Here is a 24966-nt window from a genome sequence, read left to right as displayed (position 1 = left end):
GTTCCCCCATACGGTTATAGATGTTGTTTCCAACACAGTTCAGGAACTGGTTACTTTTGCAATAATGTGTTTCACTTATATTCAAAGACAAAGCTTTTACCCTCAAAGAAGTCTATTATATATAGAAGCAAAGGTTCGATCTAACTCATGAAGGACTACATCCAACATTTAAGAATGTTTTAGGAGGAAGTGAGTTGTCAGAAATGGCTTTCTCAGACCACTTGGTAACTCTTGGGTGAGTGCTTTGTCAGCTAAAATATCTGGATGATCTTCTTTTATGACCTAGGTTACTACACATTTTCTTCTAGAACTTGCTTTTCTTTCTGATGTATATTTAATAAATCCAATAACGTTACGAGTGTTTTTAATTTTTTTTGAGGGTCGAGGGTGGGGGGGGGGGGTGTTTGTTAGGCTTTTGTGCAATTATATTCTGACGAAATAACTAATGTATGGTTATTTGATTAACGGTGTGTATTGGACCAAAACAGACTATTTTGGAAGCAGAAGGTGAAGCTACTAAATCTAAATACATGCAGGTAATTTTCTATATTCCGTTTCTTGTATAGTTGTGATGCTTTGGATGGTTTCTTTAATATTGATGCCCATTTATAGTTGTTTATTTACTTTTGGATTACGTAGCCATTTGTAGTATATGCTTCAACTAGGTACTTTGCCATTAGGTTCATAGTATTTAATTTTGTTGATAGAACCATGGATGCATCTTCTTAACTTCAAGCTCTATTGATTACTTAAATCATATCTGAAGTGAAATTAGTTTGAGAGAGATTCACCTATATACTCTCTAAAAGAAAAAGAACAAGAAGAGTAATCTTCCGAATTGTCGAGGAAATATAATTTTTGTTTCGCATTCAGTCTTTAGGTCTGAGGCTCTGAGCTCTCTATTATTTAGTTGAGCCTCTAGCGTGTTGGGTTAAGCAACCTTGATCTGCTTTATATAGCAGCAAACCCCTTTCCAAAATAAAAACAGACCTCTTGGCTCTTGCCCAACCATCACCAAACCATAGAATATTCTTGAAGTGCAACTATATACGACTGTCACCTTTGTATGCTATTTTTTTCTTCTCAGCAGGATTTGTTCCTATCGGTTTGTCATTGACTGTGATTTTAAGCATATATAGTAGGATTTATTCATAGGATTTGTTCATAAAATTATGTTTTAGCTTTTCTATAATCCTATAAGAGCTATTGGCTTAAAGACGACTGAAGATTGATAAAGCTGAGGTTTCTGCCATTTAGCTGTGTGATTTAGTCATGCATGTGAAGCCTTAGAAAATGGGATTCTATTCAAGTTGGAGGAAGACATGATTATCCAGCCTTTTCTTTTATAATGCCTTCTTCTTCTGTAGGAAATATTGCTACATCTGCTCTCTGTGCCTCTGAAATCCATTATATATAACCTGATTTGGAGTGGTTTTCCTCTCTTTGAATATAGATTGCATGTGGCTAGAATATAGTAATAAGATTCCTCCCACCTTTTGGGGTGCATTAAAGGTGAGTGTGTTATTAACCTTCAGCATTAGTTAACCACTGAGCAGAGCTCAAGAATTAGTTGATCCAGCCAAGAAGGGAAATTTATTTGAGTTTTATATTAGTAACGATCTATCAAAAACAAGGTTTGCTAAATTTTCACTTTAACTTCATAGATCACTTGCTCATTTTTTGGACCTCGTAACAATACAAGAAATTATTAAATCTTCATGCACTACCAATAGTGTTTTGGTAACAGATAAATAAAGGATTTTGTCGATTTCGTACACAACTTGATGGTCTATAGCTCAATTGGTCGAACATTTGGAACATGACTATGTTCCAAGGATGATGGTTTGAGTCCAACAAAGCCCTTTTTATTCAACTTTTCATACGGGTGAGCTGTGGTGATGATCCATACAATTTTAGGACGTGCAAGTTTTTTTGACACCCCATTCAAATGTATTTTCTTATGGCTCCGTCATTTGTAGAAAAAGCACAAGAACCAACGTGCAATTCCATTTTACTTCACCTCTCACTTTCCATTGAAAATAGAAGTGCTTAAACTTCTCCATGTGCTATATTTTCCCCCTAACATTAGCATCTCCCGGTATTCTCTTCAAGTAAATTGGAAAAAAATATAAACATCAATCAAATGCACTAACAATATAAATGTCTTTTGAGTATTTTCTTTTCATGGCTGAGTCTTTGACAATATTTAATCCATTGGTGGTTTAATTGCAACGACTCAACTCTTGAAAACCAAAAAATGTTTAATATCATTTGTGATCTTCCGAAATAGTGGCAAGAACTTTAGATCCTCATATGAGAGTAGTAAAGGGAACTGGAAAGTTATTAGTTATTTGACACCACCAAGAATCCTACTTGCATTGGTCCTTACTTGATTGATTGCAACAAGGTTATTGGTTTGATAGTCAAGTATTGCAATTTGTTTTCTTTTTGGATATTCTGTTCAAATTGACTCTTTCCTTCTAAATAGAGATACAAAAGATGGATTGAATCATGTAAGAGCTACTCTTCTGCGTGCTGGTCAAATTGGGACAAGAAGCTATAATAACTTAAATATCGATTAAATCTGTCTAAGACAAGTTAAGTGCTCTCTGTACTAAGTTTATCTGTCTTTGGCTTTACTAAATTATTTTGTAATCCTCAACTTTGCTTATGAAGCATTGACTTAGCTAATACTTGCTCCCATGGCCTATGCCAACTTTTCTCATGTTAAACAAACTTGGGGTGACTAACGTAATTTAAGTTCCATAGAAGTTATCTTCTTCTACAATCCTTTGCATAGGGCCATAGGAACATGTATTAGCTAAGTCAAAGAACCATCGCAGTCCTGCATAAATTTAGCCAACAAATAAGATTCTTTGTTGAGTTGGTATGAAATTTTGATGTGTGAGAAAGTTTCCAATCGTGATTGTTGGTTCTATATCTCTTTGGATAAAACCTACTGAATTGTTCAAATTATGAATTTTTTGAGTAAGCAATCCAGTTTTTTAAAGCTTTGCATATTTAAAGAAGCAAGGATTGATTATGTGTTGTTGTTTAGGGGAGAACATTATATGCAGCAAAGAGAAATCAAGTTTGTTACTGGGCAGAAAGCCGTCATCGTTTCTCTTTAACAGATGCAATAGAAATCTATACGTAGAACACTTAGGTTTCAGTGTTTTTATTCTTATTTTTTGTGCCTTCATTGTTCTATTGAACAAAGACACAATTAGAGTATCTACTATCACCCAAATATCATTATTCTGATTATTTTAACCCACCAATTAGAGAACATTTCTTTTATATTTCAAAATTTTATTTATGAGGACAAATTTGAAAAAGAGTTTAATATTATCTTTATAAAAGATTATCACTTCGACTAATGATTTAAGCTCTACGAAAAATCAATTAAATGTCTAAAATAGCAATAATAAGAAACCTAGTATAATTACTATATTTTTCTCTCTCATATGGATATGGCCACATGCATTTGCACGTGTAATTACTTCACTAGTATTATAAAGTCTGAATGCTCACCCTTTTTTCATACCTCTTCATCACATATAAAGAGCAAGGCCCATTACTAGATGTCCCGGCTCTGATTCTTTTTGTCAGCATGTAGAGGTGAACCCACTTTTAATATATAGTGAAAAAAATGTGAGAGAAACATACACCTCTACCTTGATGGTTAAGGAATTCGCACTTTATATTATAAAGGTTAAAAAGCAAGTAATTAAAAATAATCGTCCCCAATAGAAACTCTGATTTGTGCCCACAGATTATATCGAAGTGTTGAGTGGTTTAGAATGTTGTACATTGGAATGTGACCGGTCCAATGTGACCCGTGAAATTCCACTTGGTGGAAAGGATTTAAGCTTAGGTCTCAGATTCACATGCAAGTGTCAACTAAAGCAGATCCATCGAATAACAAAATAGTATTGAATGAGATAAGCATAATTGATCTTGTTGACTATAAAGAGCCGTAAATTGCCAAGAAAGAGTAATGATTATGGTGCCCAGCAACGCAAAACATGGACAAATTGAAACTTGCTTGTAACATTCGGAGCAGGCTCATCTAAAAAAGTCATTATTTCTTGTGAGAATCACAAATTTTCTCCGCGAATGACACATATGTTTCACCTTTAATGTTTTCTCGTTCCCGAAAAGCCAACTCAAGGTTGTTTTATAGTTTTCCAAGTGTGAACCCTCAAAGTGGAACACAGATATTTTGGGAAACAAATTACTGAGAAAAATGTTGTGGATTCAAACACGTTAGACAATAACATACATATATTTGTCTATTTTTATATAAGATATATATATATATTTTTTCTATTTGTATTGTCTGTTGAGTTGGTTTGAAGTTTAGTATAATATGTGGATGGTGGAGGTGTCATGTTTACGTATTCATATGAAATTATATTGGCATGCATTAGAAGAAGTAACTTTCAATGAATCACAAATCATACCACATGTATGTGAAAATCTAAAAAAGACGTAACAACATGTATGATAATCATATAAGTTTTTATCTTTGGCATCTTATTCTTCACAATAGTGTACTGTTAAAGTATAATTTTAATATTTTATTGTGAGTGAAGAAGCAGTTAAAATGCCCTTTCACCTCAAACAACATGTTTGGTGTTTCTCCCCAAAAAAAAAAAAAAAAAAAAAAAAAAAAAGTGAGGAAATTATTTATCTACTCATAGTTTGTAAAAAGGAAAAAGCAAAAAAATAGTCTAATGTTATGCATTTCCTTAAAGTAAAAAAAAAAAATCATGGGTATTCCACAATTCATTGGATGTTCTAATAGGAGCTCAGATTATAATTCAATTTGAGGGCTTCTACATAGATTTGAAGTAAAAAATTCTACCATGGGAAATGCAAAACCTTCAAGAAGATCCACATTTGGATTATCAGTGGCAATGAGATGCTTAAGATAATTTTTCTTCCCAATTGAAAGGATATCATGCAACCTTTGGATTGCTCTTCCTGGGGCATCGGTATGGTATCATTTTTTCCCCCAAAAGTCCAAAAAGATGCTAACAAATCAGGTGGCTTCCTTTGCTTAAAGCTGTCTAAGGTCTATGATAACTGAATTACCTTACTTTCTAACCAATTTATTGATTGAAAGTATAATTGACAAGAAATCTAGACTCATTAGGGTTGGACGACTTTTTTTTAATGATTTTGATTAGTAACTTTAAGCATCAATCAAATTATTAACATGAAAACTAAGGCCATTTTTATTTTTTTAAGATGTTTATTTAGAATTTTCACTTCATGTGAATAGAAAGGTGGTTGGAAAGTTTTTTTTGTCGGTGCAAATTAAGAAAACATTGGACTTATTTTAGTGAAAAGCAATTTAAAAAAAATATTTCTTATATATGCTAAAGTATATAAGACAATCTAAGTCAATGTGAACGATGACTTTATGAAGTTGATTATGGTCATGGATATGGCCACTATTGTTGTTATTTAGAATTTCAGCCTTCTCCAATATGTGAAGCATCAACATAGAGCAAGAAGAAAAATCCTATTTGGATTAATTTTGGGCCAAAATCCCTTAATTATCAAAATAAAATAGAAACAAATCTAAACTTGTCACTGCAAAATGGTGAGGAAAAAAGGGAATTTTTTTCTTTCTTTATTTAAAATAACAATTTACTTAAAATTTTTGACTTGTTGAAAACAATTCCACTGTTTGTTCTTTAGAAGCAGGAACAAGAACCTTGAAAATTCTTTTGAACACATAAAAATCCTATATGGAAAAGACTAACAGAGTACAGCTAGTGGTGTACTCTCTAGTATGCTATTTGCATGTCTTTCTTTCATCCCTCTAAGGGGTAAAACAGTCATCCCAAGGTGGAGAGAAAAAAATAAAGATGAACCCTATGTATCGGCAATATAAACCAATATACACACTTTTGATTTAATGTTATATGTTGTAACTTAAATTTTTTGTATCCAATTTCAAAGATAGACCCGCATTGACATAGTTTGATGGATAACCTGAATGATTCATTTTTGAAGATCTCTGATAGCAGTAGGGGGCTTGGACCCATTTGCCTAATTGAAATCTATATATATAATGTATCTTTTGTTTGTTTACGAGGTCATCGAGAGATTTGGCAATTTTCGATTTAGTGTTTTGCGTGAGAGTCCTTGTAACGATGTTCTTGGCGATTGGCTATGAGACCTATGTTCTGTTCTTCTTCTACATAGTGAAAGATTCTTCAGTTCGATCATTGATGTATAGCACACTACATTGGTGTGAACCACATTAAATATATTTTTGTTAATTTGTTTCTTTTCAATTTGCTATTTAGTGGTGTTCGTTTTAACAAGTAAATTTCCTAAAATATTTTCCGTATAACAAAATGAGGCTATAGTAATTATACAATCACTGCACATAGGAAAATACATTGGAAATTCGAATTTTCTATTTTGGGTAAATTATCTCTCATTCCTCCAAAGTAACAGAAACAAGAGAAATCGAACTACATAACTTGAAAACCCTAAGATTAGATAAAGGCCAGTCGATCCTCCTTGGCAAGGAGAGTGCCATAATATTAAGTTCACTGCGATAACAGAGAATCTGATATTGTTAAGTTTACTGCGATTCAACTCTAATATGTCAAATTTCCAGAGCTATCTATGATCCTAATCCCAGTCTAGGTTTTCCAGTTCCAACAAGGGCTGAAGATCATCATAAAAAATCTCCCACAAAGTACTTTCACCATTCTGGTTTGGAGGATGAGAATCGTCTCCTCCGCCATAGGATGAACTGTCCAGGGAGCTGCGGCTTAGTTTCTTCATATTTGGTGGGTTCTGATGATGCTGAGATGTGGTGGCCATTTCTCCATTCCCACCGGTCATCACAACTTGATTAGAAGAAGAAGAAGTAACTAGGTGAACATGTTGCATTTCCATATTGCTTGTCGTCACTCCTGTGGGCCGTCGGTCGAATGCTCGCAGGCTCCCCGATCCTATGTACGCACGACATGCACTATATTCATAACTTAACTGCATAATTTGTAATAAATGTCACTTATCAGTTCCAATATTGCAAAACAGATGAACTTAACAAAGCAAATCTTCATTTCTGACAGAACAACATTTACCCTTTTAGATATCAGAAACATGGTTGTGCACTGAGACCTATGTGCTCATGGTGGTCGGAAGCAACACAGCAAGAAACAATACTAGTTGTCAAGTAATTTACTTTATGGTTTTCCTTCTACTTGATTTGGTTTGTTCTCTAACAATAATTTAAATTCATGTATCGATATTTGACAATATTGATAGGTTTCTCATGATCTGCAAGAAGCTCAGGGAACAAACAACCCAATTGAAGCAAATTTTAGTTCTCATCAAATGGATATGGAAGCAAGTAGCTAGGGGCTCTCAACGAAGCTTCATAACTAAATTGCTTGAAGTTCTAGCTTCGTTTCTGGAAAAAGTACAACTTCTGCTACTAGTAGTATTTTTGTTGAGATTCAAGAGGTATAAAGTTAGGGATTCCTCTAGCCCTTGAGAGTTCTGTTGGTGCAGCATTAGGACCCAAAACCCGCACAAACAACGGAAAATTTATAGAGGTATACGATATTCTACATGGAAATTTTGAAAAAGAAACCAAGGAAGGGATGAAGCTAGGGCTAGAGAACGTGCACTGGTATCAGGATTATATTTTTCTCTTCTTCTACTGTGGCTATATACTTACAGTTGGATTTGGAGTTGCCCTAGATGAACAAGAAGAAGAAGAGGCTTCTGCCAAGATAGCTCGATACTCGTTCATCTTCCACTGAGTTTTGGTTCCATTAGGAACTTTTCCTTTGTAGAACACCATGCTTTTCTTTACTCCGATAATCCGATTTCCCGAAGAGTAGGCGTAGCAAGGAGAACCGGTAGCTTTCCAGTATCCGGAAGCAGTGGTTCGACTCGTTCGTCCTCCATGGGCATCCCTCTCTTGTCTTGGAACAAAGAAAAACCACTGCTCTGTGTCTCCACGACACAATTCTCCTGCAAACTCTGGAACCACAAAAAACAACATAACCAAAAATGGAATCAGAAAAGAGAGGAAAAAGAAGAAGATATGAAAGGCTTTGAAGAAAGAGTACCCCATAAAATATTAGTTAATCAGGATACTTACGAGGGAGCTGCCATGGATCCATGGAGTAAATATCAAGAACGGGTATAACTCGGTCCAAGTCTGGCCTTGTTCCTTCTAGCTTGTTACGTAGATAGAAGGAAATCAGCTCTTCCTCCGTGGGGTAGAACCGAAAACCTAGTGCCAAATTATTATCCATTTCTCTCTCTCTCTCTCTCTTTCTTTCTTATCTGTAGATGATGATTACTTGTGTGCAGCTTTAAACCTTCCGCGTTCCAATTTAAAGAGGATTAATAAATGTGAAGTGAAGGAGGAGTACATCAGTGTTGAAGCTTCCTCGAAGTGCAACCAGAACTTGTAGATAAGTGCAGGAAACTAGAACTGTACTAAACGCAATCTAAGGGAAGGAGAAGATTCTCAGACGAAAACACTGGGGGTCTTTCTTGGGTCGTTCCCATTAAATATGTGTAGGACCATTAAGTCACACACTATAGGCCGTCATAATCGAAATTTTAATTTCAATCATTGAAATTCAATGGTCGAGATTCAATTTCGATCGAAACTCGACTTGACGGTTATGCACATTTTAATTATACGCATGACCCAGGCAATTTCCTATATTGGGTCGGTGCCTCCACCAGAACTTGAGCAACCTTTATTGATCATAACCCAAGTGGATACTTAATTTTCATTTTTCAACCCGAGTCCCTCAATTTGCAAAAATAAAAATGAATCACGCGAAGACATTTGGACTTCAATACTCAGAATTTGGTCTTGGGAGGACAATCTGGGCCCACCTTAACGGATTTTGTTGCCGCCTGTCGACCGACTTCAAAACCCTAGTCGTGTTGTAATTGTCTATAAGTAGTATTCTTTTTTTCTTCTTACCGAAAAATAAAACCCCTAGTCGTGTTTCACCTCTTATTAGGATTTGGTTTGAAACGGATTCATACTTAGAATTTGTGAACGCAGACACCGCCGTATAAGTTTGTCTGATACCCAATAAAATGAAATATGCGGATTTTCATACTCTCAACGCTCAAGCTGCATGCTTCCAAGGTATTCATATTGCAAACAAAATAATTGATCTGGTCAATCGAGACAGCTTTGCTTTGTTAGTATGGAAATTATGGGATAGTCACTGTTACTCTCTATGAAGCTTATTAGGATTTTATATTCATTTAATACATACATAACCTCTTAAAATTTTTTGGAAGGGATCGATCCGATAAACTAAATGAAGATGTAAATCAATGAAACAGACAGATTTCTACTGCAACAACAAACCTTGGGATGGAACACTTTGAATAGTCTCATAAAAATTTGGAAGGGAAACAAGAAATTTCTAGTATGTGCGACTTGTCAGCTTGTATTGAGTCCCAACCCTTCAAAGATACAGTAAAGAAAAATTTCACCCCGACAATATTTAGAGTAGATGGGTCGAATACACCAAATGATCGAAGATGCAACTCAAATGATTCTTTAGTTTGCCAATATCCTATCAGATATCAAGTACTAAAATATCTCCACCCAATCCAAGTTTAAATCCTCTTCTTGGAGGAACTCTCCGTGACTTCTATAACAAGTTATAGAATTCAGGCACGTGCTAAGTTAAGGGCTACGATAAAGCCAATAATTTTTTCATGTGTAACTCACTTAATTGGGGTGATACTCTTTTCTCTCCACTCAAATATTATATGGCTTGTACATTACATACTCAGATAGTCTCCGCTAAAGAATTCAAATTTTGAATATTAAATGACAAAATTGCCCTTGTTTCATCCCATACTTAACCTAGTGGGTGAAAGTTGAATGATTTCCCCTTCGCACGTCTTATTCCCATAGCATGCGGAAACCACCACTGCCCCCACATTTTTCTGCCAGAAAAACTCCATATTGCCAGAAATTATATGGCGGAATTATTAAAAACTCGTATTTTCTTTTGTGTTTTACCCAATAATTTCTCCGATTTATTTCTTCTTCCATTCAGATACTCTTCGTAATTCTGCCATCAACCATGGATTATTCTGCCATCAACCATGAATCCATCCATCCATCTTCAATGTCAGAATAGTTTAAAACTCAGCAATTCACCACTTTCCCTCTATCAGAAATCACCTATTCACCCATCCCTATTTTGATTAAATGGAATTTCGAAACTTTTGGTGCATTACCCAAGTGATATAGCAGAGAGGTGAGTGTGAGACAAGTTCATGGAACCTATGCGGTAACCTAATAATCCGTCTCAGTGTCTGTGTGTGTGTATTCCGCATCTTCACTCCTCAAACGTTGATGAGTTTCTCAAATCTTGCATAGAGTGAATCATGTCGCTGATAGGATGCAACTTGAATTTAAACTTGTCGACAATTGTGACATATTCACCGATCAAATAACAGTTATTGAGAGCAAACTCAAGCAAACCAGGCACCAATTATGATGCCTATGGGGTGGCATGTGGTATATGGGTATCTCGAGTCCCGAACTTGGAATGAGCTGAAATTCTTCACATTGATTTGAAACGAGCTTGTGAAAATGATTCAATTCTTTGCATGATGGACATCGTTTTGAGGGCGTTTTGGGTATTTAACTGTTTTTAGTGGCATTTTTAAAATTTTGTGTTTTTTTGTTTTAGGATTTCTTGGCACTATAAAATCATGCTTTGTGCGTAATTTGGAGAGCAGTTGAATATTGTTGTTTCTAAAGAAACTTTGAGAGATAGAGTTCTCCATTTTTTCTATTCATTCTTCTGTTTGGTTTGATTTCTTATCGTTTCGGCATCAGATTGAGTCTTCTTCACCCCACTAGAACAAAATTGCTGGTTTTTGTAATAATTCCTACTAATTTATGGCATCTATCAGAAAAATCTATTTGTACCAATAAAAGCTAAATTTAAATAGTTTGAATCTGAAGGAAACTCCGAAGTGGATTACAAGAGTTTACCAGAGTTTACCAGAAAACTTAGGTTAAGGCTTTTTATTTCTCTCTTTCTATTATCAGCTCCCCTATATCTAGAGTGTCTTCGTTCTTCAGTTCTTTCATTCTTTTTTTTTTTTTGGTAAGAAGTTCTTTCATTCTAGTATCCTATAAAATAGGAAAGAACTTGACTTTTGTTTGTGAGATTAGAACTGGACTGGATTTGCATTCACCAGCATGGACTTTCATAGATGAAATTAGCGTTTATCCAGAAGCCAGAATTAGTTATTTCTTTCTCTTTGGTCGATCCGTGATTTTCAGCAAGCCAGGGAGGGGAGAATCCAGAAGCCAGAATTAGTTATTTCTTTCTCTTTGGTCGATCCGTGATTTTCAGCAAGCCAGGGAGGGGAGAAGGCGGGGGTGATGGTTTTCAGCGGCGTTGGGTGGTTTTTGATAAGGTATAGAAAGAAGAAAGTTGCGTGACCTAAGGGTTGAGACACAAGGATAGTTTAGTAAATTGATAGTAAGACGGTAGTTGGTCATTTTATTTTGAGACTTAACTGAGACTAACTTTATGTGTGAGTATATGTAATATTAGAGTGAGATACATGTAATTTTTTCCACTGAAAATGGGGCAAAAAGAATTTTGACCCCACTTTAAGTGACTTACATGTAAAAAAACTCTAAATCTTAGCATTCAGGTCACCAAATAGCTCTATTTCTTTCAGATTCCAAGATATTTCTTAGGGTCCGACCTATAAGGAATATGAAGCACTCTGGATTCTAGAATACCATCTCTGAAATTTCTCGGGTGTTTTCGGCGAGAACCTTAAGGAAGACTTCTGTAGATTAATTGACTGACCTGAAGCCCAGAACCTTAAGGAAGACTTCTGTAGATTAATTGACTGACCTGAAGCCCAGAACCTTAAGGAAGACTTCTGTAGTTGACTGACCTGAAGCCCTACAGAAAACATTAAGAAGCTCTTGCACCTGCAAATTTTGATCTGCATTCACTCGAGTGAACTATGTAAATCATCTGCAAACAACAGATGATTAATAGTCTCACCTCTATGCCGTACCCGAATACCAGAGGTATGGCCATCCCTTTCAAAGTGTTGAAGGTAACAGCTGAAAGCCTGGGAACAAATAACAAATTAATAAAGCAGTGGACAAAGGATCCACTTGGCGAAAGCCTCTCCCAGGAGCAACCAGCTAATTAAAGTCTAACACACGCACAATTGAACCAAAACCGATAAATTTGATTAAAAAAACATATTTGCCAGCTGTACATGCTCAGAGATAAACAACAAAACCTAAAACCTAATAGTAGGGTTCAATATGAGAGTCAACCGTAGTCCTCGAATCAGATTAGTTTTCTTTTGAAGAAAGAAATAACGAAATCAGATTGCTCTGGCTGGTTTACAAGAAAAAAAGGAGATTACTTCAGGATGTCCTACGATAAAATTTGTATCTAAATTCCGAAATAGCTTATCCGAAATTCGAATCAAAGATGCCTTGGAATCTGAGTGCAAAAGAACCTAAGAATGTCACTGCAGGATTTTCCACATTAGCGGTTTAAAGTCATAGAAGATAAATCCCAGTCAAAACTCTTCCATTGTAAATCCAGTAAGGACTGAAGATCATCATCGGAAATATCTCAACAAGTACTTTCACCAACCTGAGGGAGGTGAGCATGGTTTCCCCCGCCTGAGGATGCCATCTTCACCGTAGCACTGGTTAGTGGTGTAGCACTGATAAGGCCCATGATCGTAAACCACTGAAGAAGTATTAATGAAGTTCATAATCTCATCCCAGAAAAATGAAGCCATTGTATTTGAATTACCAAGAAGTAAAACCCCTTGCTTTATTTTACAAGATTTCCATGTACATATCAAAATATACGGGGGAAGAAGAAGAAAAAAAACTTCAGATGTGAATGACATGTTAGGATTTTGAACGATAGTCGACAATTTTGTAGGCAGGGCCGATCCAATACATTTTTTATCTTAAAAATACTACTTTTTGATTATCTTTTGGATTAAAAGAGATTCATCAATGGATTCTTGTAACTTCTCTATGACTTTTTAGCACCAATCAAACAATGCATTTGGACTATATTTTTTTCCCTCAGCTTATATCCTTGACTAACATGAAAAGATGTGGGGTGACATCATTGGACCGTTGGAACTACAATAATGGCCATCACATAATTGCTAAACAAAGAAGAATCATGAGTGTGGTCATCAACATTATACGAACTTAATAAATTGATATGTTTTCCCTTTTGAAGTATAATTTGGAGACTTTTGGAATCCCTTGGGATATTTCTAGTAAATATGAAAAGTGACCATTCTAAACTGGGTTCATTATCTTTCTCTGTGACTAAATGATAAATGTTTTATTTAATAACAATATCTCAATCTCCTAAAAACAATTCAAATGTTATCTTTTTCCAACTTAAAGTGTGAACCCTGATGTGAGACACAAAGATTTTCCAGTTCAACATAAATTTCTGCCATTATATAATACTTGGGTCAAAAATTAGAGAGGAAAGGAAGGTGGATTCCTCCTCTTTTGAGGAACGGACAAAGATTTCTCATCTATGTGATGTAGAAAGATTTGTTACCTTCTCTATAAAATAAAATCAGATCACTTAATTAATTTTTGTGAGAAAACTAATATATTAACCTTAAAAGAAGGAAGACACTAGGCACCGGTCAAACATGAGAAAAATAAAAACCTGAAGAATCAAATGTAATCTTCCAAAAATGGACCACAGGTTTTAGACCTGGTCACATGATATATTGGAATTTGACAGCTGAATGTTAATGGATAGAACAGATATGTAATATTTAAATTCTCAGCAAAAATGAAATGTTTCAGCCAATGGTGGGTTAGTTGAGTGGCTAAAAGCCCAAATTTTCATGGGGAGGTCTTGAGTTTACACCCATCCAGTGGTACCTATATTAGTAATATTTCTCCCGCCCCCAAAAAAAATACAAATTCGCTGCCTACAAAAAAAGAAGAAAAAAAAAAAAAAAAAAAAAAAAAAGAAGAAAAGAAAGAAGAAGAAGGAAGAAAGAAAGAAAGAAAGAAAGAAGAAAGAAGAAAGAAAAAAAGAAAAAGAAGAACATGTGTTACACAAGATTATAATAAACAATTAATATCCATGACAAAACTTGTCATTTATTTGACATTTGATCATTTATTTATTTATTTATTAGATAGGACATTTTGATCATTTCAAAGGCATGAAATGGTACATCAATTTCAGTTGGCAAAATTGAGGTTAAGATAAACATGTATAGTAAAATGAGCTGCTGGTTTCTTCTGTGAGAAGCTGGTATTTTAAAATAAATAGGTTCAAGATTTCTGGTCGATAAACATACAGGAAGGTTGGTTCTAAAATTCAAGTGTTTGAATTTGGTGAGAAATAATTGACCTGACTAGCAATAAGCATTCCAAATTTTAGAATCTAACTAAAACGTTTTGTAGATAAATATGAGGATTGATCCTATCTAAAATTCAAGCGTTTGAATTACAGTAAGAAAAGACTTCTAGCTTCAATTGATGAAACCGCAGTTAATTATCTGTAACTTAATCAATGACATGCATGATGAACAATTCTTCTACATTTGGTGCCAATAATTAAATTCTAACAATCTACATTTGATTAAAACGCATAAGTACTATTAATTAATCCCAAGTAAAGTTTTCCCATTCCGATTCAAATAGGGACTGGAGACCATCGATAGTATCTATCCCAAACAGTCTGAGGAGGATGAGCATTGTCTCTGTCGCTGCAGTTTGACCAGTAGTACTCCTCCGTTGTGTTGCTAATTTTCTGCATTTTCGATGGTTTTTGACGATAATGAGATGGGGTGGCCATGTTTCCTGTAACATCACTCATAACTTTAGTGTTTTATGTGTTGATTGTTATTAAATTTATGAAAAACTATTGCAAAAAACCTACAATTGATTGTCGGAGAGGTATAATATAACCTATAAAAATTTTATTTTATAGATTGGATAAGGCTGCCGATTGGATGTCTAAAATGACACTTAGTTCTGAGTGTTCTTCGATGTTCATTCAGAATGCTCCGGCTTTGGAGGAGATTCTCATGACGGATTGTATTTTATATATATATATATATTTTTTTGCAGAAGGTATGTCAAATATATTTTTTTAGTGAAAAAACTATTTTACAGATTAGTTACCAAACGGTTTTCGTACTTCGATTTAATAAAAAAAAAAAAGAGTTTAGATACTAGTTTTTGAAAAAATAGGTAAAAATAAAAAATGAAAACCATACCAAACATAGCCTTGGTGGGAAGGGAGAAGGAATCAACTTCGCTCAGCATCTGCGGGTCTAGATGAAAAAGGGAGATTTCAGGCAATAGGCGAAGGGAGATTGCTTTCAAAGTATTTGCAAAAATCTATTGACTCCTGTTGAAGAAAGAATACAGTGGGATGAACAATCAAACTTAGACCCGAAGGGATTTTTTTATCTTAAAGTTTTTTATGTTGATACTCTTTTGGAATATAGAGGGTGAGAGGCTGATGACAGGGATCATTGCTCAGCAAAAAAAAAAATTCTTCCTTTTTTTTTTTTTGGAACTGAGGTTCATCCGGGCACCACCACGATTTACTTCCTCAGGGGGTGAGCTTTTATATTAATGCCGCCGAGTGGGTGCGAACCCAAGACCTCCCCTAGGGAAGTTGGGTCTTTAACCGCTTTAAAAAAATTCTTCCTTTTTTTGTTCTTTTCCCTGCATTTAATTATTGCAGCCTACCATAACCAATAGGTTTTGTTTAGTTTTTTGGTAAAAAAAATTGATCATTGAGAACAAAACCTTATACAAATGGTGACATCAACGTTACATAATTATATAAGCTAAGGATTGGACAAAGGCCACTTAGTCGTGAGCTCAACCGATTGAGTCATCCTAGACAATGAATCTACTACACAATTTGACAGAACTTAGAACAAAATTGAATTGACAAGGATCAAAGGGTTGTTTCAAATCTAAAAGATCTTGATAGAAGAGAATGATCTCAATTGGAGGATTAGACCGAGGGGGTTTTGTTTAGTTGCAAAATAGAAACTTTTATAGTTTATATTTAGAATGGTCGAAGCTAGTTGCTACGGGTATAAGACAATACAAGTAGCGACTAGGGAGAAATATTGCCTAAGGTCATGGAATTTCTGGAGGGTTTCCTTACTTTGTACTTACGTTTTTAATTATCATGATCCAATGGGTGCCAATAGTTTTAGACTCTCTAGCTAAGAAGCCACGGTTTTTATGTGTATGCAGCCTTCCAATCCCTGGTTATTGGGTGTTCCATCCACTGGGAGTAGTTGATAATAGTTTGGTTTTAATTTTTTGTTTACCCAGAAAAAAAAAAAGAAAAAGGAAATATAAGTACATGACTAACTTGAAATAATTTCTTTCAAAAGTTTCACTTTACTTTGTATTCATTCCTCCTTGATATTATTAAATGAATAATTAAACATTATATGTAAAATATATCATATGCATAAGGGCCAAGAATATAGGAATCAAAGAGTCACACACGTAACTGATAGTCCCTAGTAGGTTGAATGTTGTTCCTCTCCCTTGTTACTTGAGAGAAATTACAATAAATGAAGAGTTCCTTTTCTTTTTCTGGTAACTATAAGGTTTAAAACTGATAAATTAATATCTTCAAGCAAGTGCTTCACTTTAGGGGAATTGGTCTCTTTCTTTTGTAATAGAGTTGTAGGTAACTTGTAGGATTTAGTTTGCTAGCAGTGCATCTGACGTGATAATGCCTCTGGTGCTCACTGTTACATTTTTGCCACATCAATTCTATTAAATCTCAACTATTCAAAACATGGTTTGTTTGTTTTTAAAAAGAAAAAAAAATCACTTAAGTTGATTAAATAGGCATATGGTGTTTTGAGCCGTTGAAATTTAATGAAATTCACATGATTTTCATCTAACGATGGGCACCATGTACACTACCATGTATGACACACTACCCAATTAAGCAAGAACAAGATAAGTAATCACACTTTGGTTCTCTATTCAAATACGAGCCAACCGAGCTAGGTTGACCAACCCTAGCACATCGACTATACGTATAGTGCTTTTGCAATATCATGCCTGGTTAGGCCCAATCGCATGAGGCTGCTATCCTAACGAACAGCAACCATGGCTAGTCGCATGCAGTAGTCTTATCCGCAACATAATAAGTTTGAAAATACAAGGTTCATAGTCATGATCAATGAAGATGAAGTAGGAATATCTTCTTTTTTTTGGCCGCCAGGGCGGGGGGGGGGGGGGTAAGACAATTCCATACTTGTTTGAAATCACAGGCAAGACATTCAATGGATGGTTGAATAAACGCACGCCTTGCCTAGACGCAGATGATTTTAATTCTAGCTTTACTTTTGATAGGCATGGGAAAGACAAAGTTTATGCCCACAATTTTTATCCGAGTGCCAAGTGGTTTAAAAAGGTCTTTAAATTGGTATGTGACCGATTAGTTTTCATATAGATAGAAGCTAAGGTCTCACATTCTGCAAGTATTAATTAAATCAGATTCGTCTGATCATAAAATAATATTCAATAAAATAGCAACATTCATTTAAGACTTCCACTTGAAGTCTTGAATGTACTGTAGTTATCTTGTTGACTATAAATTGCTAGAGGAGGAGTAATCTTTAGGACGGCCATGGACAGATTGAAACTTGCTTGGAACATTCCGAGCAGATCGATCTTAAAAAGTGATTCTCTATAGCATACATATGTTTCACCTGCAGCTTTCTCGTTCCCGAAAGGCCAACCCAAATTTATAATCTAAAAAATGCGAACCATCAAAGTGGAACACAAATTTCTTGGACAAAAAATTAGTAAATAAATTAGGTATTGGATTCTTCCAAAATTTTGTCTATTTTTATATAATATAAAATTATTCTGAAGTTGAAAGTTATTCGGAACATCTGAGCAACGTAATTGCACTTTTTACTTTGTTGGTTTGATTTTTTTTTGTATATTGGTGGCTTTTCATGTTTTCTTGTACTGGCACAGGAAGAAGTAGCTTTCAATGAGTCACAAATCATACTGTATTAAGTTAAGGAAAATGTAGAAAGATGTGACAAAATATACTTAAGTGGATGCATGTCTTTTTAGTCCTAGAAAAATATGTTTGAAAATCATGTAAATTTTTTTCTTTTTCATCTTGTTTCTGATTATAGTTTAAATTCTAACAGTTAAAAGTATAACTTAAGTATTTATTGTGAGTAAGAAAAGCAGTCCATATGCCTTGAGTCTTGAGCAACATGTTTGCCCTTCTCAACAAAGAAAAAATGTTCAAGAAAACTACATAGCTACTCTTCGTTTTTTAGAATAGGCAATTTCTAAATACAAGGGATGGGGATATTACATATGCCGTCTGCAAGAGTCAAACCTATGACCTTTTTGCTAAGAGGCTAGATATGGGTCATACCAATTGACCAACCTTGCATTAACAGATCTACTATTCATTGTTGGTATAAATAAAATAAAAATAATAATAAAATATAAATAAATAAATAAGAATAAAAAGAATAAAGAGCATAAGAATGAAGTCTAATCTTATGTATTTTCTTAAAGAAAAAAGTTAACCCTTGTATATTTCACAATCCATTGGATGTTCTAATATTCTTGTACAGAAATATAGCTGAATTGACTTTCTTTCTTTCTAAGCAATTTACAGGTTGACAAGAGAGGCTCATAGGGTTGAACGACCTCTTTATGACTTCTATTAGTAACTTTAAGCATCGATTAATAAATTATTAATATGGAAAAACAAAACCATTGTCACTTCTTAAGATGTTTCTTTAGAATTTCAACCTCATTTGATAGGATAGTCGGAAAGTTTTTTGGTCGGTGCTGTGCTAAGAAAACATTGAATTTACTTCAGTGACATTAAATCAATAGTCATATATATTACATCATTTACATGGATGGTGGGAAATCAAATGAAATATTTCATGTACATATTAAAGTGTATAAAAGAGTCTACTAGCCAAATATGAGTGATGACTTAATAGGCTTGACTATGATCATGGTCACTATTAGTCTTATTTAGGATTTCAGCCTCATTTGGTATGTATGTCAAGCATCGACAAAGTTTATGTAGATAAACACTAGTAAGTATTATGGCCTACATAAATGAAGAAAACCCTAGTTGCATTACTTTTCGACCAATTTTGACATTCAAATGACTCATCAAAGTCACTTAATTGTCAAAATAAAATACAAACTAAATGCAAAATTTGTCATTGCAGAATATTAAAAAAATGATTTTTTTTTTTAAATTTTTAAATTTAAAGTAAAATTTGACTTGTTGAAAAATGAACTCCTCTTATATATACATGCTGACCACAGCTGCTGCCGATCAGGCTTATAGTAATTATACAATCACATACAAGAATAATTAAAGAGAGGAGGGTGATAAAAACCCTTCTAGTCTCTTGTTTTTTTTGGTAAAATCAAATATTGTTTATCTTACTTTTTCTTGAATTAAAAACATGAAAAAAAGAAAAAGAGAGATACCCTCCATTTGTATAGAAACAAAAACAGAGATAAAACCCTAATTAAACCAAAACACGACAAAGAAACCCTTGACATACAAACTAACTGCCCATGACCACCTATTGACAAAATCGTGATATTCGCCTTATGTTTGCCATTGGGACATCAAAATGAATCTTATAGCATTCTTGTCTAGTGAAACATGCCAATAATGCAACCCAAGTCACAATTGTACGTCTTTCGTTTAGGTCGGTAATCAAGTGTTCCTGTCTGCGTTTTTCTATACTATCGGGTCCAGAACGGTTAAGTTTATGTCACACGAATTTCAGTTAAAAACCAATTTGTAACTATTAAAGTGAATCACGCAACAACATTTTGACTACCATTCTCAGGATTTGGTCTTGGGAGAACATTCTGGGCGAACACGCTGGGCCCACCTTGCCCCAAGGGTGATTCTAATTGAGAACAAGTTTAACGGATTTTGTTTAAACTTAATTTTAAAATAACGTTGATGAAGAGTTTCCCGGACCGCCGACCGACATCAAATATTACGGCGACAATCGTGTATGATTAGTCGTGTCTCATCTGTTGTTATTAGGGTTTGGTTTGGGACATTTAGATCTCTTTATGCATATCTGTATTAATCGATAATTATATTCTATTTTGACAAATGTTAGGATTCTCTCCATTCAATCTGTCCCTTCCTATATAGCTACACTCACATGAGTGTGAAACTCACATTTATCGAATTTACATGTGTTAAACAGAGACATGTTGGTTCTTACACTTATATGAATGTAACTGTTTGGGTGGAAGGGTAAATTAGGTGGAGATTATCCAAATTATTTTCACAACGGCAAGGACCCCGGTTACCTCCAATTTCTAATGAGTCCTGAGTTGTCAACTCATGTAAAGTCCCAATCTTTTGAACACGCATTCAAAACCAAATTCACCCTCAAAAAACTTGTTTCAAATGATTATAGATGCAAATCAAATGATACTGTTCATGTCTCCTTAGATTTTTAAGTACGTAGATACGGATCTCCACCGAACCTAAGTTCGAATTCTCACTTTTGGAGGAGCTCTCCTAATGAGTTATCAGATTAATTTAGACATAAAATATTTTAATTCAAAAGCTAGAATAACCCTAATGAGTGTTTTACTTTTCAGATTAGAATATTCCATATATGAATGAATCCTATGAGTTAACGGATATTCATTGGAAGATCCTTTTCGTGGAGATGATTCACCCAAATTAAGGCTTTTTCCCAACAATTAAAATCCAGTACATGCGCAGTTGGAGCAAAACCGACAAACTTGACTAAACAAAAACATATTTGCCAGCTGTACATGCTAAGAAATTTGGCTTTGGATATACCAATATCTCTTTCAAACAACAAAATCTAATAATAGGGCTAAATAGGAGAATCCGTCAACCATAGTCATCGAATCAGATTAGTTTTCTTACCAAGGAAGAAGAAACTAGGTCAGATTACTTCAGCTCAGCTGTCTTACCACAAAATTCCTATGCACTGGTTCCACTTCAATTAATTTAAATTACATAAAATAGCTTATCCAAATTTCGAATCAAAGATGCCTTAGAATCTGAGTGATCTGAATGCAAAAACACCCAAAGAATCTGAATGCAAGATTTACCATATTTTCTGCATGAAATTTAGCTTTAATGTTCTAGATTTTCCACAACAATAAGATTAATCCCAGTCAAAGCTCTTGCATTTTAATTCCAGTAAAAACTGCAGATCACAGTCGGAAATTTCCCAGTATTTTCACCAACCTGAGGGAGATGAGCATGGTCGCCACCTTGTCCCAATTCCAGAAGAATTAGCATCCTAAAGATGCGTTCTAACAAAACCTGAACCTAATAAGGACCATCATAAACTACTGAAGAAGTAATTATTAATGAAACTCATAATCTCTACCCAAAAAATAAAGCCCATAACATATGAATTACCAAGAAGTAAAAACCCTTGCCTTATTTTACAAGATTTCTATGTACAAATCCAAGGGAAAAGGTTCTTCAGATGTGAATGACATGTTTATGAATTTTTACAATTGTCAAACAATTTTCTAGGCAGTACCAATCCAATACATTTCTCATCTTAAAAAAATTACTTAATTATTTTTATCAAAATAATACGAATTAAAGATATTTATTAGCCTTTTATAACTTCTGTAAGTCCTTTTACCACCAATCAAACAATTCATTTGGACTAGATTTTTCTTGGCTTATCGCTACTACTAAGGAAGAAGAATCGTTAGTGTGACCATCAACATTATATATGAATTTAATAAAGTAATATGTTTCCCCTCTTTTGAAGTATAGTTTGGACACATTGGGAATTGCTTGGAATATTCCTAGTAAATATAAAAGGTGATTCATTCTAAAATGGGGTCATAATCTTTCGGTATGTCGACTAAGTGATACGTGTTTCACTTTTAGTTATCTATAAATATTTGACAACAACATCTCAAATGCTACCTCTTCTCCAACCTACATGTGAACCCTAGATGTGAGACACAATAATTTTTCAACCTTCAACATAAATTTCCAGCATTATACAATACTTGGGTCAAGAATTAGGGAAGAAGGATGGTAGATTCCTCCTCTTCTGAGAAATGGACAAACATTTCTCGTCTATATTATATACAAAGATTTGTCACTTTCTCTATAAAACAAATCAGACTACTTATTTAATTTTTATGACTACATCAATGTATTAACTTAAAAGAAGACACCAGGCTCTGAACAGACAAATAGAATCTTCCACCAATGGAGAAAAATCTCAAGAACAGGTTTTTAGACCCGGTCACATGAGATACTTGAATTTGACAGATGAATTTTAATGGATATATAGGAAGGATCTTCTGAAGGATAGAACGGAAAATATTTAAATTTTTAGTGAAGATAAAATATTTCCCAATTGAAATGGGCAGTTAACAATATAATAGTAATAGAGTAATGTATGTGGGTGAGTCTACATTTGAAACTTGACATAACGCCAATATATTAATTATATTATAAGCTTTTGTTTCATCGAAGAACGTGTTTTACACGAGATTGTAATATACAGCAAATATCCATAACGAAGGAATGGAAGATGCATGACAATTTAATATATATGGCATTGATTGTACCCTTAGTTAAACCTATGGAATGGGGAAAATCATAAACTTCCATAGAGTTATGATTACAAATAGAATAGCCGACATTTTACCGGGTGGGGGTTGAAATAGAATAACTGAGATTGACATAAAATATAACTTTGAGAGCCAAACAAGATATGATAATATGATATCATGTTTGTGAAGAACCACAAGAGGTCACAAGCTATGGTCGTCCGCTGCGGAAAAATTACTCTTACTTGTTTTACATTTTGATCATTCAAAGGCTAAAAAACGGTACAGAATAAATGATATTGACATAAAATATATTCTTGAGGAAACAAGATATGATGTAATATTGCTTGTCAAGAAACATATTAGATCATTAGCGTGATATAATATTGCGTAAGAACATATGGTGGTTGATTCTAAAATTCAAGCGTTTGAATTGGGTTGGAAATATTCACATAAGAATGACCAGACTATGGATAAGTATTCCAAATCATTCCATATATTTGTTATTAAATTTTACATAATTTACATCAAAATTACTTTAATGTGAAAAGTTAAATAGAAAAATCACATAGAAATGAATTATTAGGTAAAATAAGAAATTTAAGTAAAGCATGTACCAGTCCAAGAATGTTGCCATGGAACCTGAATACAATTGTTTTACATTTAGTGCCAATAATTAAGTTATAATATTATAAATTTTATTGAAAGTCATCAAGTACTATTAGTTTGTTAATCCCAAATAAAGTTTTCCAATTCCAATTCTAACAGGTACTGGAGACCATCATCCATAATGTCCCAAACAGTCTGAGGAGGATGAGCATCCACTCTGTCGCCGGAGGTTGACCAGTCTTCCGTTGTGTTGGTAGCAGTTTTCGGCATTTTGGGTGGTTTCCGGCGACAATGAGATGGGGTGGCCATGTTCCCTGCTGCAACAGTACTAATCATAGAAGCTCCTCCAGAAGCATCAGGCTGGTGTAGGTGCTCAGGCATCTCGCTTGTCGTGACTCCTGAGGGCCGTTTACCGAAAGTTCTCAACCTCTCCGATCCTACGTAGACACGGCACAAACTATACTCATGACGTAGCTGCAAAATTTGTAATTAATTTCTCATCAGTTCCAATCTTATACATCTAAATGACATATAAGAGATCATAAATGTCTGTCATTGGAGAGATTCTTAGTGTAACTAGTGTTCCATACTCACGATTCGATTTGGAGTTGCAGTACTAGAGGAGGCTTGATCAGCTAAGAAAGCTCGATACTCGTTCATCTTCCACTCAGTTTTCTTTCCAGTTGGAACTTTTCCTTTATAGAACACCATGCTTTTCTTCACTCCTATGATCCGATTCCCTGAAGAGTAGATGTAGCCAGGAGAGCCTGTAGCTTTCCAGTATCCGGAACTGGTGGTTCGGCTTGTTCTTCCTCCAAGGGCATCTCTTACTTGTCTTGGTACGAAGAAGAACCATTGGCTTGGGTCTTTACGACACAATTCTCCAGAGAACTCTGCAACGAATTCAAAACATAATCAATTGAAATATAAGACAAAGACACAGTTCTCTCTCCTCTCCGGATAAAAATACGTGTAAGAATGGACGAGTTATGTACGTGGAAGCTGCCATGGATCCATGGAGTAAATGTCGAGAGTGGGTATAACACGCTCTAGGTCTGGTCTCGTTGCTTCCAGCTTGTTTTGTAGATAGAAGGATATCAACTCTTCCTCTGTTGGGTGGAAACGGAAGCCTGGTGCCCAATTATTATCCATCTCTCTCTCCGCTCTTTTTCAGTAGATGTGTCTACAACTTGAAGCGTTTCAAACCTTCATGAAATCATGTTGTTGGCGTTCTACATTTAAAGAGGTATGCTTGGGAAGAAGGTTTTGGTAGTGACAAGTAGGTTTACGCCCACAGATTATGTCAGAGTCTGAAGTGGTTTAGAATGGTCTTTGGATCGTAAATGGCCGGTTACATTTCATTGGATAGAGTGGGTCCAAGCCGAGGTCTCACATTCACATCCGAGTATCAACTAATCAGATTCCCAGAATCACAAAATAATATTCAATGAGATAAAAAAAAATCATTTAAAGCTACCGCTTAAACTCTTGAGTGCTAAATTGTTTATAGTTATCTTGACTATTAAGAGCCGTAAATTGCTAAATTAAGCAGGAGAAATCATTACGACGGCCAGCATCGCAAAACATGAACAGATTGAAGAAGGTTTTGCTTGGAAAGTGATTCTTTCTGGGACAGA

At 34.7% G+C, this 24966-nt stretch overlaps 2 protein-coding genes across 2 annotated transcripts; both read right to left on the bottom strand.

Moving 5' to 3' along the window:
- Positions 1 to 6660: 6660 nt before the first annotated feature.
- Positions 6661 to 8306, bottom strand: LOC149027568 (NAC domain-containing protein 90-like). Its single transcript, XM_089147007.1, has 3 exons — positions 8150 to 8306; positions 7721 to 8028; positions 6661 to 7023 (listed from the first exon to the last, which is right to left on the bottom strand). Exons 1-3 carry the CDS (start codon positions 8304 to 8306, stop codon positions 6661 to 6663), a joined length of 828 nt encoding a protein of 275 aa, XP_089003133.1.
- A 3611-nt stretch (positions 8307 to 11917) lies between these two features.
- LOC149027567 (protein ATAF2-like) lies at positions 11918 to 24481 on the bottom strand. The gene is made up of 7 exons (XM_089161319.1): positions 24325 to 24481; positions 23924 to 24222; positions 23487 to 23803; positions 23338 to 23362; positions 12699 to 12797; positions 12100 to 12156; positions 11918 to 12010 (listed from the first exon to the last, which is right to left on the bottom strand). The coding sequence occupies exons 1-7, from the start codon at positions 24479 to 24481 to the stop codon at positions 11918 to 11920; spliced, it is 1047 nt and encodes a 348-aa protein (XP_089017445.1).
- Between the last annotated feature and the right edge of the window lie 485 nt (positions 24482 to 24966).

The sequence above is a fragment of the Hakea prostrata genome, chromosome 1 (genome assembly GCF_041222555.1).
Source record: "Hakea prostrata isolate BN-2017 chromosome 1, UWA_Hpros_2, whole genome shotgun sequence".
Taxonomy (NCBI): Eukaryota; Viridiplantae; Streptophyta; class Magnoliopsida; order Proteales; family Proteaceae; genus Hakea; species Hakea prostrata.
Note: the sequence above shows the minus strand (reverse complement) of the source record. Positions and strands in the feature narration are given on the sequence as shown.

Coding starts and splice junctions, on each gene's coding strand:
- LOC149027568 (XM_089147007.1), bottom strand. CDS start 8,306: ATGGATAATAATTTGGCACTAGGTTTTCGGTTCTACCCCACGGAGGAA. Junction 8,029..8,149: donor GGATCCATGGCAGCTCCCTC/GTAAGTATCCTG, acceptor TTGTGGTTCCAG/AGTTTGCAGGAGAATTGTGT. Junction 7,024..7,720: donor GGGCAACTCCAAATCCAACT/GTAAGTATATAG, acceptor CAAATTATGCAG/TTAAGTTATGAATATAGTGC.
- LOC149027567 (XM_089161319.1), bottom strand. CDS start 24,481: ATGGATAATAATTGGGCACCAGGCTTCCGTTTCCACCCAACAGAGGAA. Junction 23,804..23,923: donor CTGCAACTCCAAATCGAATC/GTGAGTATGGAA, acceptor CAAATTTTGCAG/CTACGTCATGAGTATAGTTT. Junction 23,363..23,486: donor GATGATGGTCTCCAGTACCT/GTTAGAATTGGA, acceptor AATTGTATTCAG/GTTCCATGGCAACATTCTTG.